The following is a 16287-nucleotide window of genomic DNA, read 5'->3' on the forward strand; positions in this document are numbered from 1 at the left end:
GATTTTCTTCCAGAGGAGTGCCGTTGAGAGGATGTTTTCTGGTCGTTGACACATGGATACACCCTTGAAACTGTGGTGGGTGAAAAGTTCAGGGGAACGGCCGTTTCAGAGATGCTTTGTCTTGCACCTACCATGCCACGTTCGAAGTCCATTAGATCACTCCTTTTCCCCATTCTTGCTACGGTTTGTACACTTAACTGATACTAGAAAGGTTGTTCTGTTGAATTTATATCTGCAATGTTGTGGGACAAACGAGTTGTGTGCACAGCAGAGGTGTACCTAATAAAGTGGCAGCACAGTTTAGGACAACTGAGATGAGCAGTATTTGAATCAACTGATAACTGGAATTCTGTCAGAAAAAGTAAATGGGGTTTGGCAGACTGTAAGTGGAAATGGACATCATTGAGATTAGATCAGAAACCACATATATTTGTGAAATGAACAAGGAAATTTTTGGGAGGTTTAGATCTTTTCACAAAAAAAGTTTCTTCTATTAATATGACAGTTCATGGTGTATTCAGAAGTAGGAAAAGGGTGGTGAGGACATGCTATATGAAGTAATGAAATTTTTGGAAATGCAGTACAGTACACATGGCAATAATGTGATGCCAAAGGGCATGCTGCCATAAAATGTAAAGCTATCACGCTTTAATAACTGAATTCTTATTTTTCAACGTGTGCATATAATTATTGAGAACAGTCTGAACAGGATCCTGCATTTTTTTCTCTTTGTATGATAACCAAAGATTTCTGGAATTTTTGACAGTGTGGACTGGTGGTCAATGAGCATCACAGAAATCATGTGTAGTCCTGAAGCCATGCCTCTGGATTAAGTAAATGAAACTCCTGTGTAATAGAACTACTTAATTAATTGGATTCCACATTGCATCCATGATTAATATGATTGGGCCTAATCAGGAAAGATTTAGCAGCTCTTTCCTAAATCTTTTCTGATTGGATTCAGTATGGAATCCAGAAATGTCATCAATTATCGAGTGGTTCTATTATAAAACAATTTTAATTATTTAACTTTTTTAATGAACTACTTTTACACAATTAAGTTCACTTGATAACAACAGTTCATGTGACTTAGTGTTATTCACATTAAATCAATTTCTTTTTTGATTTATAAAATGCACCAAGAGCACCCAGCAATCGCAAACCATTGTCATGTATGCTGCAATGGCCACACATAGAAAAATATACCAGTCACAAAAAATTATTTTTTATTTGAAAACATTTGTTTTATGATCTATGAGCCACATACAGTGGCGAAAACTGCAAGTGTAATTAAATGAAAAATTATGCAGTAACACAGTTCTCATTAGAAAACTTTCAAGTATAGTTACCATTTTATATCAATAAAAATTATTATTGATTTTAGTAAGTTTTACCCTGACTAGTCAGTTATTTGGCATGTGAAAACTTATCTTTTTTGGCATGCAGCAGAAAAAAAGGTTTGCCATCACTTTACTAGAGGATTAATGCTACTACCATTAGGAATAACATAAATACTGATATTTATCATTTCATCAAAAAAAACATGTATTTTATAAAAGGCACAAGCTTGCTTACTTACTTATAAATGCTAAGCTAGCAATCACACAGAATGATCCAAACCAACCTAGTGAAGTAAGAGTTGTCTGTAATATAATAGCTCCTAGAAGTCCTGACAAAGCCTGTTGAAGAAGAGGTTTCGTTTTGATTAAATATAGTTTTATGCTATCTGTTTTACAAATGCTGTAGGCATGAAAATTATGATTATCATGAAAATGCCTATGTGCTTTTCAACCATTATCATGCAGCCAAATCTAGTTCATAACTCACCTCACCACATTACTCTTAATCATTCTTCCCATCAGCAGGAAGAATATATTTAATTCTAACTTGTTGATACACTGGGAAAGCGAGGGTAGACTGCCCACCTATTGGTAACATATTTGTTGATCAATTAGATGACTGCTTATTATAACAAAATGCCATTAGTTTATTTTTCCTGGACTCAATTTCTTTATCAAAATTTTGAATTTTCATATCACATTTTTCACATTACATTGAAATTGTAATGCATTAAAGTGTAATTGTTTTGAATAAGAAACAGGTTAAGTAAATCATTTCCATATTAGCTACCAATTAATTTTTATTATGCTTTCTTTCTTTCCTAATCATTTATGACATATTTTTCCTTTTAGTTTGGAAAAATATTTTTTCCAAACTAAAAAACTTTTTTTTGGAAAAAAAATTTTTTTTTTCCAAATTTTTGTTATCAGTCTTTCTGAAAACAAAATATTGTACATCAGTGCTCTTAAACTATTTTCTTCTTGTAACTTATAACTTGCTTTTCATAACACACTCAAAGCAAAATAATTTTTGAGTATTAGTATTAGAACGGCCAAATTATGCATGTACTGGACTTATACTGCATATTTCAAAAAAAAAAAAAACAGGAAGAATACATTTAATTCTAACTTAGTGATACACTGGGAAACTGAGGTTGGACTGCTCACCTATTGGTAACATATTTGTTGATCAATTAGATGACAGCTTATTATAACAAAATGTCAGAGACATTGGATAATGATCATGATGTACCAATATAATGATATCATATATATAATGCTTATTTATTCCATTAATTTGCTATAATCTTGCTACCTCTGCCAGATAGTGACTGGAGGGAGTTTGAGTAGTGTGTATGTGGGGAGCATTGTCGAGGCCACGTTACATCAAGGATCTGGGTATATTCTTACCATATGTACGCCATATCCAAAAATTTCATTACTTCATACAGCATGTTCCACCCATTTTTTCTTACTATTGAATACACCATGATTTGTCAAACTAATAGAGCAAGCTTATCTGCGAAAAGATTTAAACCTCACAAGCACTTCCTAATTCATTTCACAAATATACTTGGTCTCAATTCTAATCTCAACAATGTCCATTTCCACTTGCAGTCTGCCAAACCCCATGTACTTTTTCTGACAGAATCTCAGTTATCGGTTGATTCAACTACTGCTCATCTCAGATGCCCTAATTATTTGCTGTATGATTCCTTTTGCCTCAAAGGTGGTACCTGTGCATATGTCCATTCTGATATTCCCTGTCAGAGACTTGGCAATTTGGAATCTCCTCTTTTCGATCTTCTCTGGCTTAAAATCTCTCTACCTCATTGTGCCAAATTCATCTGTTGTCTCTACCGTTCTCCCAATTCCACTAATCACTTGGAAGTCTTTGACTTGCTGTCTTTGCAACTTGACTTTCTCCAGTGCAACTTTCCTAACATTGAGGTAATTTTCCTTGGTGATTTTAATGTTCACAACTCCACATGGCTTCCGTTTTCTAGTCACACCGACCCAGCTGGTCGAGATGCTGAGGCTTTTGCAATTACTAATGACCTTGCACAGATTGTTCATTTACCTACAAGAATACCGGACAATCCTAATCATACAGCCAATATGCTTGATCTTTTTCTCACAAACAATCCTAAATACACGGTCGAAGTGAGAGGTCCTTTAGGCACTTCAGATCACAACTTGGTGATTGTCTCTTCTTCAATGGAACCTTTATCTCATGTCTATTCGAAAACCTCGTGTTGTTTGACATTACAAGAATGCAAAATGGGATGACCTGCGAGACTTCTTTTCTTCTTTTCCTTGGTCGGATTACTGTTTCAAAACTTCTGATGTCAACATTTGCTCTTTATCGTGTCAGTGAAATTATTCTTGCAGGAATGGAAACCTTTATCCCACACTCCATTTTAAAATCTCGTCCTTTATCTAAACCTTGGTTTTCCAATAAATGTGCTAAGGCTGTTCAAGAGAAGAATGTTGCATATCGTAATTGGCTTGTTTCTAATTCTCCAGTTTCATTTTCTGCCTACACCAAAGCTTGCAACAATTGTAAAGCAGTTATTAATCAGTCCAAACTAGAGTTTGAACAGGCTAAGAGTAGAAAACTTGCTTCTTGCCCTAATGGTAGCCGAGCATTCTGGTCTCTTGCCAAAGCTATTGGCCGCAACTTTTTCCCACCTCTGTCCAAACCTGATGGTTCTGTTGTCACTTCAGCCAAGGATAAAGCTGACCTGCTAGCATCCCATTTTTCTTCTAGCTCATGTATTAATGATCTTGGTAAAACACCTCCTACCATTCCCAACATGCTGCATTCAATGCCTCCTGTGGTCTTCCGTCAAAAGGATGTCAGAAGAATTTTGATGAATCTTGATGCTAAGAAAGCTCCAGGTCCCAATGGTATTTCTCCACTTGTTCTCAAAACCTGTGCTCCTGAACTTACTCCTATTCTTTGCCGCCTTTTTTCACTTTCTTATTCCAAAGGTGTTTTTCCTTCTGCTTGGAAATTTGCTCATATCCAGCCAGTTCTTAAAAAGGGTGACAAATCCCATTGCAATTACTTCTACTCTTTCTAAAGTGCGCCTCCGTAGCCAGGTGGGAAGGAGCAGCAGCGCGTAGCACATGCTTCTTGATTAGACCGGGGTTCGAGCCCGTCACCACCAAATACGGAGGATGTGGAAAGGTTAAGGAATGACCACCGCATATCCTGGAGCAATATGGCCTTAGTTGCTAATGCTCCTAAAAACCAAAACAACAACATCTTTCTAAAGTAATGGAGAAATCAATTAACCGCCAACTCAAACCACCTAGAAACCTTCCATCTGATCAACGATCGCCAGCATGGATTCCGTCAGTCGGTCCACTGGTGATATTCTGGCTTATGTTACCCATTATGGACTAATTCAATGGAAAGGTTCGGTGAAACACAAGTAGTTGCTCTTGACATCTCAAAGGCTTTCGATCGTGTTTGGCATAAAGGTCACCTAAACAAGTCTCCATCTTATGGTTTGCCAACTGTTTTTTGTAATTGGTTATCCAGTTTTCTCACTGAGGGTGATGGTAGATGGCTCTCTGTCTTCTAACTTCTCCACTAATGCCGGTGTCCCCCAGGGTTCAGTTCTTTCTCCCACTCTTTTCTTCTTGTATATTAATGACCTTCTTCCATTGACTGGAAATTCTATCCATAGTTTTGCTGATGATAGCACATTGCATTCCACTTTCCATTTTGAGAAACCTTGTCCTGCTCAATCAGCTTCAATTTCTCGAAATGTGCTACCAATTCCTTAAACGCCGATCTTCAGCTAATTCTCCAGTGGGGCAAAGACAACTTAGTTGATTTCAACCCTTCTAAAACTCAGTCTTGTCTCATATCTCGCAAAAAGGATTCTTCTGCTCCTATGCTTATCTTTAGTGACACTCCGATTTCTAGGCAAAATGATATCTCTTTTGGGGATTACCCTGACTTCTAATCTCTCTTGGCACAAGCACATTACAAATATTGCTTCCTCTGCATCTAAAAAAACTTGGTTTTCTGTTTCGCTCTCGGCGTTACTTTTCTTCCAAAGACCTGCTCACTCTGTATAAATCGCAAATCCGCCCTTCCATGGAATATTGTTCCCACATCTGGGGTGGTGCCCGCAAAACCTCTCTCAGGCTTCTTGATTTTATTCAGAAGAGAGCAGTTAGGTTAATTAATGATTCATCTCCATCAGAGTTTCTCCACTCGCTCTCTCTCATAGACGTACTGTTTCTGCTGTAGAAGAACAGTGCCCACTTCCATGGGCACTGTTCTTCTGAATTGGCTTCTATAATTCCCGCTCTCTCTTAAAAAAAAAAAAAAAAAGAGTTCGAACGCGTTCCGCCACCAGCCAACATCCATTTACTGTCCAACTTCAAACTCACAGGACCAACTTTTAATCTTCCTCGTTAATTCATTCAACTGCTGTTTTCTGGAACAACCTTCCTTCATACGTATTTTCTGAAAATTACAGTCTACAGAAGTTCAAGTCCAATGTCAACAAATATCTTCTTTCGTCTTCTCAACTTCCACCCAAGCACGGTACTAAGTACTATAGGTTCTAATACCTCTCGTGTTTGGGGTTTACATAAAAAAAAAAAAAAAATTGTTACAAAAACAGGGAAGTAACAATAAATTGCAAGGAAGAACACAATGCCTATGGCTTTAAAAAAGTATTCCTTGAAGAACAACTTTATAAACAATATAATTTAATACAGTTTATGTACAGACATGTGTTATTTTTGTAATGGCTGTATGATGCATGGGGTGCTACCCAAATGTTCCCAAAATTTGAATGTTGTGCAGGAACTACATCTAGTACGGACTTATGATGCTAGGTAACATTGCATGCATCCTTTGTGAATCAGTATGCCACGTGGCGTTGGGCTGGATAGAGTCATTGAATATTTATGTGCAGTTCTTAGGCGGTGTATTTCGTGTAGGTTGCATTTGTTGCAATGGCTGATGTGAGAGAGCAACATGCTTGCATCAAGTTTTGTTTCCTTCTTAACGGATATTGCCGTTGAAACAAGCTTTTGGTGATGATACTTTAGGCCAGATGTAGACCTACTTCTGGTTTAACCGTTTTAACAACGGTGAAATGTCGGTTGATGACGATGATCGCTTTGGGCATCCATCACGAAGCACCACCCCATAAAATGTCACAAAAGTGTGGATGCCGATCCGTGAAGACTGCAGGTGAGACCATCCATGACTGTGGCATTGTAGGACTATTGTACAGCACGTGTCAGCGGATTTTGTCAGACAAGTTGAACATGAGAAGGATTGCAGCCAAGTTTGTGCCACGGTTACTGAGTGAAGACCAAAAGCCGCATCACGTGGAAGTTAGTAGATATCTTCAAGAACGGGCCAGGAGTGATCAAAACTTCCTTTCTATGGTCATCACTGGTGACGAGAGTTGGGTATATGGGTATGACCCAGAAACCAAATAACAATCATCCCAGTGGAAAAGCCCATCTTCGCCCATCGAAGAAAGTCTGACAAATGAGGAGCAATATTTAAGTCCATGCTGATCTGTTTTTTGGACATTGATGGGATTATCCATAAAGAATTCGTCCCTCCTGGCCAGACCATCGACGAAAAGTTCTACTGTTACATCATGAGGCGGTTAAGGGAAGCCATCAGGAGGAAACGTCCAGAGAAGTGGCGCACAAAGAACTGGGTCCATCATGAAAATACGCAGGCCCACACATCTCTCACTGGTCTCGCAGTTTTTTCGCATCCAACAACATCACAATTGCTCTTGCCCCCCTGCGACGACGACTTCTTCCCAAGAATGAAAATCAAGCTGAAGGGTTGAAGATTTGATAGCTTCGTCATAGTGTGCAGGTGGTTCTGAACACTATGACGAAGAAGGACTCTCAGGATGCATTCAAATCTTGAGAAAAGTGCTGAGATTGGTGTTTATGCTCTCAAGGGGACTACTTCGAAGGTGACGTATAAGACCCAGGGTGAATCTAATTCATTTCATAAATACATTTCAGGGAACTTTTGGGTAATACCTCGTATTTATGAACATGCAGTGATAGTTCCCCCCCCCTCTTTTTTTCCTTGTAGGTTGCAAAGGAAAGATTATAAAAGCTAATGTTTATTTAGAGGTAAGGTACTCGAATAAAATGGCCAATCTGTCTGAATTCCAAAGAGGTCAAATTGTTGGTGTACAGTTAGCAGAAGCTTTGGTGACTAAAACTGCTAATTTGTTTAATGTATCCAGAGCAACTATATTCAAACTGATATTTACATTCACTAAGCATGGAAAAACAAAATCTGATAGGACAAATTACAGCAGAAAATAGAAGCTTACTGAAAGAGATGTTGGACGCAGAAGGATTGTAGCCCAAAAACATAAAACACTGCCTCGAAAATACTTGCAGAACTTAATTATTTAATGTCAGTCTGAGCAATACAGGTTCTAGCATAAGTTTGGTGAGAACTTTGAAAAAGTTGAAATTTATGACAGATGCTGATGGTAATGCTAGAAAAAAGGATGCAAAGGTGTAAGGACAAAACCTGGACATGATGATTGGAAATGAATTTTCAGATGAAACATCATTCACACTTTTACTAAAGGAAGTGCATCATCTTGATGGGCTTGTGACAACCATCAAACTTGGAAGAGGAAGATTAACAATGGTTTGGAAAGCTATATCTCAGTATTCTTCAGATCCTATCTTCACCTTGAATGGGCAAATACTGCCACTAATTATCTTGACATTCCGAGTGACCAAGTTCATCCCACGATGAACACCAACACTCCCTTGTTTCAAGGTGAAAATGCTCCAATACACACAGCCAGTATGTCCAATCTTTGTTTGAGGAGCATGAAACTGAGTCTAAGCACCTCTCAAAGCCTGCAGAATTACCAAAAACTTGGAACATTATTGAGTCACTATGGGCATATTTAGGGAGGAGAGTGAGAAGCAAATTTCCTCCACCTTTACCAGTCAAGGAACTTGAAACATTCCTCTGTGAAGAATGATCCAGTATTGCTCTTAAGACAGGTCAAGATTTATTTGAATCTATTGTGTAGAGTACAAGCTGTTTTAAAAGAATAGGGTGGCCCAATCCCACATTAGTGCATACCTGTAACTCTTATGACTAGTGTTTCCATTATTTGTCCACTCCCTGTATATACATACACTATTATGCAGCTATTATTATATAGTTATTAGTATTAGTAATGGCCATGTGGTGCAAGGAAGCCTAAGGCTTATGCTGCACCAGCCAAAAAATAAATAAATAAATAATAATAAGAGAAAAGGAAACAGTCAACCTTATGCATTTCCCTCCTCCCATAGGTAACTATCCAGCTGACCTGAATTTTTACAGTTTGAATTTCCCCAAACTGTCAGTCTCTACCACTCATATAGGTAACTTATTCCAGTAATTTATAACTCACTGGCTAAAATAAAACTTCCTGCAATCTAGTCTAAACATCTTCCCCATAACTTGAATTTATGGCCCCTAGTTCTAGAAACATTTATAACCTTAAAAATTGCATCCACATTCATTTTACTTTTGTCACTCAGAGCCACACCTCACTCAATCCACACCTCACTCAATCACACCACACCTCAATCAAGTCTCCTCTAAGGTGCCTAGTTTCCAACCACTGTTACCCACATATTTAAAGTCTTTCTGTTTATGGATGCCCTTTTATCGATCTCACTAGGCAAATTACCCACCTTTGGACCCTTTGAAGAAGCTTGATGTATTTTTTAAGACACATGAACACAGTATTCCAAGTGTGGCCTTACAGTAGCTTTAGGATTATATAACTCATCTCTACACTTATCTCTACTATCAAATGTTTGATAAATCATCGATAGGACACCATGGGCCTTCCTTGCAATCTGTCTACAATGCTTGAAGAACTTAACATCTGACTGTATCATAACTCCCAAGTCCGTTTCTTCCACTAATGACTTCAGTTCAACTGCACCAAGTGTATAAGTTATTTTGGGGTTACTGTTCCCCAGGTGTAAGACCTTGAACTTGCTGGATTAAAGCATAGCTGCCACTTTTCTGAGCATCCTTGAAGTCTATCTAGGTCACTCTGAAGAAGCTCTGCTTGGCAGTGATCATTAACTACGCTACCAATCTTTACATCATCTGCAAATTTAGACATCACGACCTCTATCCCTTCATCGATGTCATTTAAAAAAATCAAAAACAATAGTGGTCCCAATACTGATCCTTGGGGAACCCCAGTTCTTACATTAACCCAAGATGAAGAATAACCATATATCACAACCCTCTGCCTCATGCTCTGAAGTCATCAAGCTATCCACTAAGGATTTTCCCTGTGATTCCAACCTGTTCCAGCTTATAAAGTAACAACTCATGTGGGACTGAACCAAAATGTTTTGCTGAAATCCAAATAAATTCGGATTTCAGGCTTGATCAAAATAGCTAACTAGATTTGTTAAACATGATTTTCCCTTTACAAAACCATGCTGAGTATCCTTCAGAATTCCATTTCTATCCAAATGATCCTGAATTTCACCCTTGATCTTCCCTACTACTAAGTTAGACTGACAGGTCAGTAATTTCCCACTACACTCTTAGAACTAACCTTATATATTGGTGACACATCAGCTCTTTTTCAATCCAGTGGAATCTCTCCTGAGACCAGTGATGCTCTCATAATTAGCCTGCCACCTCCCTTAAAATTATATGGTATATGCCATCAACCACAGGATTTGCCTGTAGACTCAAAGTTTTTTCATTAAATAATCGTGGAATTTCAATATCATTAATTACATATTTTTCAACTTCACTCCCATAATTTCTCGTTGACATAAAGGGTTTTTCCTCTGTAAATATCAATGCAAAGTAACTGTTGAGTTCATCTGCAAGATCAGCTGGGGTATCTAATGCTATCCCATGTCCATTACATAAGGGTCCGATCTGGTTTGTCCTTCTCTTCTTTGCATTTATCTATATGAAGAATTCCTTATCCCCACATTTTGGTCTCTTTGCCAGCGATTTCTCATAATCTGCCTTTGCCAGCCTAACCTTTTCTGTGGCATTTTTACAGATAAATTTGTAGCTGTTATAGGCTTCAGTACTTTTTATTGCTCTAACTTTTCCATGCCGTCTTTTTCTGCTCAAGTAATGGCAATTTCATTATTCATCCAACTTTTGGAATCTTCCTCATGAAGTATTTTTTTAATGGTATATATGCCTTCAAGTCTTCTGTGATTAATATTTTAAAGGTATACCATAATTCAATTGTATTTGCTCTCTGTGAGATATCTACCCAGTTAATAGAGGCCATGTAGCACTTAAGCCTTCCTAAGTTCCCTTCCTGAAATTATAACCCATTCCTTTGCCTTTAACTACTGTTACCTCTCTCTCTTCATTATCCACTGTAGAACTCTATAATCACTTCCTGCTACTGATTCCTGTATTGTCACCCTATTAAATCATCTGGTTCATGGGTGATGATCATGTCTAGAATATTCTTTTCTCTAGTACTTTCCCTGACATGTTGATACATATAACAATCACCTAGTTGATTTTCAGGGTGTTTATAAATGGTGGGAACACTTTCAATGATTTATAGCACAAAGACTAGGACAGATATCAGTGTCATATACATACCTTGTGAAAGAGAAAATGTCAAAATTTTTTTTTACATCACATCACAACAGTTTAATGTGGGAACCATGTGTGACATGGAAAATGTCCACACGGTAATCGAACTCTTGACATACCCTGTGTGACATGGTAGTAGCTTCTTCAATTCTCTGCTTTAGTTCCTGGACATCACGTGGCAAAGGTGGTACATAAACATGATCCTTTATGTAGCCCCACAAGAAAAAATCACACAGAGTTAAGTCCGGTGATCTCAGCGGCCATTTCAAGGAACATTCATCCCTTTATCGAGCATGTCCGATCCAGCATTCGTGTAGCTTGTTGTTAATGTAGGCCCGAATGTCATTATGGAAGTGGGGAGGGGCCGCCGTCTTGCTGGTAAATAAAGTCATCACTATCTTCCTGAACTTGAGGCATCAACCATTGCAGCAGCATATCGAGGTAGGATTGCCCAGTTACAGTGCCCTTGGCAAAGAAGAAAGGTCCGTACAGTTTTCGGCGTGACAAGGTGCAGAAAACATTCACCTTCGGCGAATCACGCTCATATTGAATTATCTCTTCCGGTTTCTGGGTGCCCCAGATTTGACAGTTGTGTCAGCTGACCTTCCCATTGGTGTGAAATGTGGCCTCATCGCTAAACACTACGTGATTAAAGAAGTCGTTGTGTTCTTCTGTCAGACCTTGCAGTTCACAACAAAATTGGAAATGCTTCTCTTTGTCGTCTTCCTTTAACATATGCACCAAATGCAATTTATATGGCTTCATAGAGAGTTTTTTATGAAGAACCTTCCATACTGTCGGGGCTGGCATTTACAGCTCATGTCATGCTCTCCGCACTGATTTATTGGGCTCCTTGTGAATGTCTCTCTCACTCGTTCCACATTATCAACAGTAACACTAGGCCGGCCACTGCTCTTTCCCGAACACAAGCAACCCATGTTTACAAATTGCTTATGCCACTTGTAAATAGCCTTCATGGTTGGTGACGCTTTACCGTACGCACTTCGAAATTTCCTTTGAACATCTGTTGCACACTCATCCTTATCAAACAGTAGCACACAAAATGCCTTCTCGAGACTGGAAGCCACCATTTTTCAACACGGCTATGTGTGTGGTAGAGCTACGACAGGTAACGCAACTGGCGGTGAATGATGGAACTAACTACATGCCTCGGCAGTAACAACTGGGAAACTTTCATGTTTTCTCTTTTACATGGTATAAATAAGTAAATGGTATCTCTCTTACTCCATGTGCAATAAATTATTGAAGGTGTTCCCACCATTTATAAACACCCTGTAAAAATTTTGTTCCCCATATCAAGTTTCCTTCCCATTTGCTCTAATCAATTAGAGGCAAATTAAGATCACCCATAATAAGACATTCATGCTTACTTGACCATTCCATTTGCAAGTACAGACTCATCATAATCTTCACAATCACCTGGCCTGTAGATTACTCCCATTCTCATTGGGTTATTCATTATTCATTCATATGGTAACAAAATTAATGTTTAACTAACATAAACAAAATTTAACTGGCTTTTATGAAATGTTTGGTGTTTGTTTAAGAGTCTCTTGAACTCACCGATCAACTTTGAGGAGAAATGTTATGAAATGTTTGGTGTTTGTTTAAGAGTCTCTTGAACTCACCGATCAACTTTATGTGAGGAGAAAGACTGTTTCCCAAGGTTTCGCCACTTGAAACTAAAGGCTTTTCTGGCCAGCTGATTTCGTGTACAATGGATCTTCAAGTCAGATTCCTGAAATTGACGATCCTTGCCAAGAAAACGAGCTTCAATGATTTTGAGGATATGTTGTGGTAGTACACTATACACAAACACTTAATCTTAATTGCAGTTACACTAATATCAGAAGTGCCATTAACATGACTGAAATCAAACTCCCAGATTATATGATGAGAGCCTTGTCGATCAATTCGGTCCTGGAAAGATTGTGCGAGGCTCAAGGGATAGAAATTTTTTCAGCCTGGACTGTACTTGTTAACAGGAGAGACTGCTTCTACAGGGATGGGATACACTTAAATAGAAAGGGTGCAAGAATATTTGCTGATGCTATCGAGGCAGTGTTGGGTGGGTTGGAAAACTGACAGCTTGGGGAGATACAAGGACTAATAGTTTAACAGTAGCCATAGGCAGAAGTGAAGGTGATTCTTGCACAACTTCTATTAGAATAAGTAGAGACTTGGAGCGAGGAGTGTTGGGGGTTTCAGGGACAGATGGCAGTCATCATGAAACAGGTGGGTATATGGGATGTGTTAGAGTAACTAAGAATAAGAATAGGTCCATGTATACCAATGCTAGAAGTATAGTAAATAAATTTGATGAATTTGAAGTGTTGGTCAAGACATCAAAGGCGGATATTGTTGGGATATCAGAGATGTGGTGTCACACAGATATAAGGAATGCCGAACTGGAATTGGGGAGTATAATGTGTACAGAAAGGATAGACAGGATAGGAAGGGAGGAGGTGTTATGCTGTTAATTAAGAAAAACATAAAATCAAAAGAAGTGCATCCAGTTGATATAGATGAACAGTGCACTGTTGAGTCAGTTTGGTGTGACATAAGTACTGCGAAAGCAAAAATAAGAGTAGGAGCGTGTTATAGGCCTAATGACTTGAATGAGTACAATGAACAATTGTACAGAGAAATAGAGTGGGCTAGTAAGTCGGAATGTCTTATAATGGGGGATTTTAACTTCCCAGATATTGACTGGAACTTGTGGGTTGGGCACTCACACACTAGTCACACTTTTGTGGATTTATTGGATGATTGTTTTCTGCAGCAGCATGTTCGAGAGGCAACCAGAGAAAGTAATACTCTTGATCTGGTTATCAGCAGTGATCATTCGTTTATTAAGAATTTGCAGATAAAGGAACCACTAGATGGCAGTGATCATAGTGTACTGACGTGGGATTTACTTAAAGATTTAATTACCATCAGGGGTAAAGGAAAGGATTTTTGCTTCCGTAAAGGCGAGTACACTGGTCTCCGACAGTTTTTAAATTCTGTACAGTGGGATTAACTGACGATGTTACCAACAGTAAATTCTAAGTGGGAAGCATTCGAGGAATTAATCGTGGATGCTACTAAAAGTTTCATACCTATTAAGAAATATTGTTCAAGGTTTAGGCCTAAATGGTTGTCAAATGAACTAATGAGACTCGTAACAGAGAAGAAAAATGCATGGGATGCATATAAATTATCAAGCGACTCAGAAGCCTATTGCAGATATAAGTTAATCTGTAATCAGGTCACAAAGGAGGTTTGGCAGGCGAAGGCAGATTACGAGAAATCCTTGGCAAAAGATGCTAAGAAAAACAGCAAGGATTTCTTTATTTATATAAACTCTAAAAGGAAGGGGATGAATCTGATTGGTCCACTTGACATCGATGGTTCAACTGTTGATGATCCTGCTCAGATAGCAAACAAACTGAATGAGTATTTTGCATCTACATTCACACATGAGGAATTATTAAGGTTTGAAAATGGCAGAAGGTTATCAAATTGTAGCAGGATACTTAATGATTTTGTAATAACTGAGAGCAAAGTGGAAGAGAAACTTGAAGTTAAACGTAAGAAAAGCACCTTGGGTGGATGGGATCTATCCAGTTATATTAAAGGAGGCGGCAAAGCAACTAAGCAAACCCTTAGCCATAATTATAAGAGCATCCTTGGACTCAGGGGAGGTTCCCACGGACTGGAGATGTGCAAATGTATCCCCAATTCACTAAGGGGGATCGAAGGGTGACACGAGTAATTACGCACCAGTTAGTTTAACTTCTGTTCCGGGTAAAATAATGGAGTCGCTGGTTAAAGATGCATTGCAGGATCATCTAGACAAGACTGCAGCAATAATTCAGACACAGCATGGGTTTGTTAAGGGAAAGTCTTGTCTGACAAATTTGATAGGATATTATGATGTGGTTACAAAGGAACTGGATGCAAAAAATAATTTTGATATCATATATTTGGATTGCAGGAAAGCTTTTGACACTGTTGCGCATGGAAGACTATTGTACAAATTGGAGCAGAATGGTATTAAGGGTAAGTTGCTACAATGGATAAAAGGATGGTTAAGTGCGAGAAGACAGAGGGTGGTAATCAATGGGTGCTGCTCTTCTTGGACTAATGTTATTAGTGGAGTCCCACAGGGTTCGGTGTTGGGTCCACTGTTGTTTTGTATATTTATCAATGATATTGATGAAGGTATATCAGGCTTAATGTCGAAGTTTGCAACTGATACAAAGGTTGGCAGGGTTGTTAATGACAGTAATGGCAGTGTGCTACTGCAACAGGATCTAGATAATTTGGGCAGATGGGCTAAGAAGTGGCAACTGAAGTTTAACCTTGACAAATGCAAAGTACTGCGTATGGGTAGAAGTAACCCCAGAGAAACCTACCAACTGTGTGGTACTACACTTAAGGTGGTAGAAAATGAAAAAGACCTGGGAGTAATTGTGCAGGCAGATATGATGTTTTCTGAGCAATGCAGACAGGCTGCCAGGGCAGGTCATGGGGGTTTTGTCAATGATGTATAGGAATTTTGCTAGCAGGGAAAGGGAGGTGATTATCCCTCTGTATAAGGCAATGGTCAGGACACGCCTTGAGTACTGCGTACAGGTCTGGAGGCCTCATTTTAGGAAGGATGTAGATTTACTTGAGCGTGTACAGAGAAGGGCAACAAGATTGGTGAGGGAAATGAAGGGATCCTCTTATCAAGAGAGGCTTAAGTTCTGCAAATTGCAGTGGCTGGAGACTTGGCACCTGCGCGGTAATCTGACTGAGGTGTATAAGGCCTTGAATGGGTTCAGCACGCTTAATTCTGATGGGATCCTTCCACTTGTTCAGATTATGAACCTAAGGGGGCATAAATTCAAATTAAGAAAGGACAGATGTAGAATAGACGTGCGGAAATTTGCCTTTAGCCAGCGAGTGGTTAATTGCTGGAACAAACTTCCATCTGTCATTGTGGAAGTTGATAGGTTGAATAAATTTAAGGAGGAACTGGACAGGCATTTGGAGGGAATGGTGTGATTTTTTTTTTTTTGGCTGATGCTGCATAAGCTCATACATTTGCTTTCTTGCATCACATGCCACTACTACTACTATTAGGAACACTAACACTGATATAATAGGGCTAATGGGAATTTTGTGTCACCAAGAAGTAGGGGATGATAAATTTCAAGATAGAAGGGGTATGGAGAATCATACTTCTTATCAAAAGCAGCTTCAGTGTGACAAAAGCTTTCACACAATTGGAATTTATATATGTGTGGT

The 16287-nt window shown here is 38.7% G+C and overlaps 1 protein-coding gene across 8 annotated transcripts in view; it reads right to left on the minus strand.

Moving 5' to 3' along the window:
• The window catches only part of LOC150091129 (apicoplast pyruvate carrier 1-like), a 245677-nt gene that overhangs the window by 23526 nt on the left and 205864 nt on the right, over positions 1 to 16287 (minus strand). For all 8 annotated transcript variants that reach the window (XM_090382146.1, XM_090382137.1, XM_090382127.1 and 5 more), the window contains one exon: positions 1580 to 1679. In XM_090382146.1, coding sequence (XP_090238272.1) covers positions 1580 to 1679 — 100 coding nt within the window. The remainder of the gene's footprint in view (positions 1 to 1579; positions 1680 to 16287) is intronic.

The sequence above is a fragment of the Mastigoproctus giganteus genome, chromosome 1 (assembly GCF_048544385.1).
Source record: "Mastigoproctus giganteus isolate SK-2022 chromosome 1, ASM4854438v1, whole genome shotgun sequence".
In the NCBI taxonomy this organism is placed as follows: Eukaryota; Metazoa; Arthropoda; class Arachnida; order Uropygi; family Thelyphonidae; genus Mastigoproctus; species Mastigoproctus giganteus.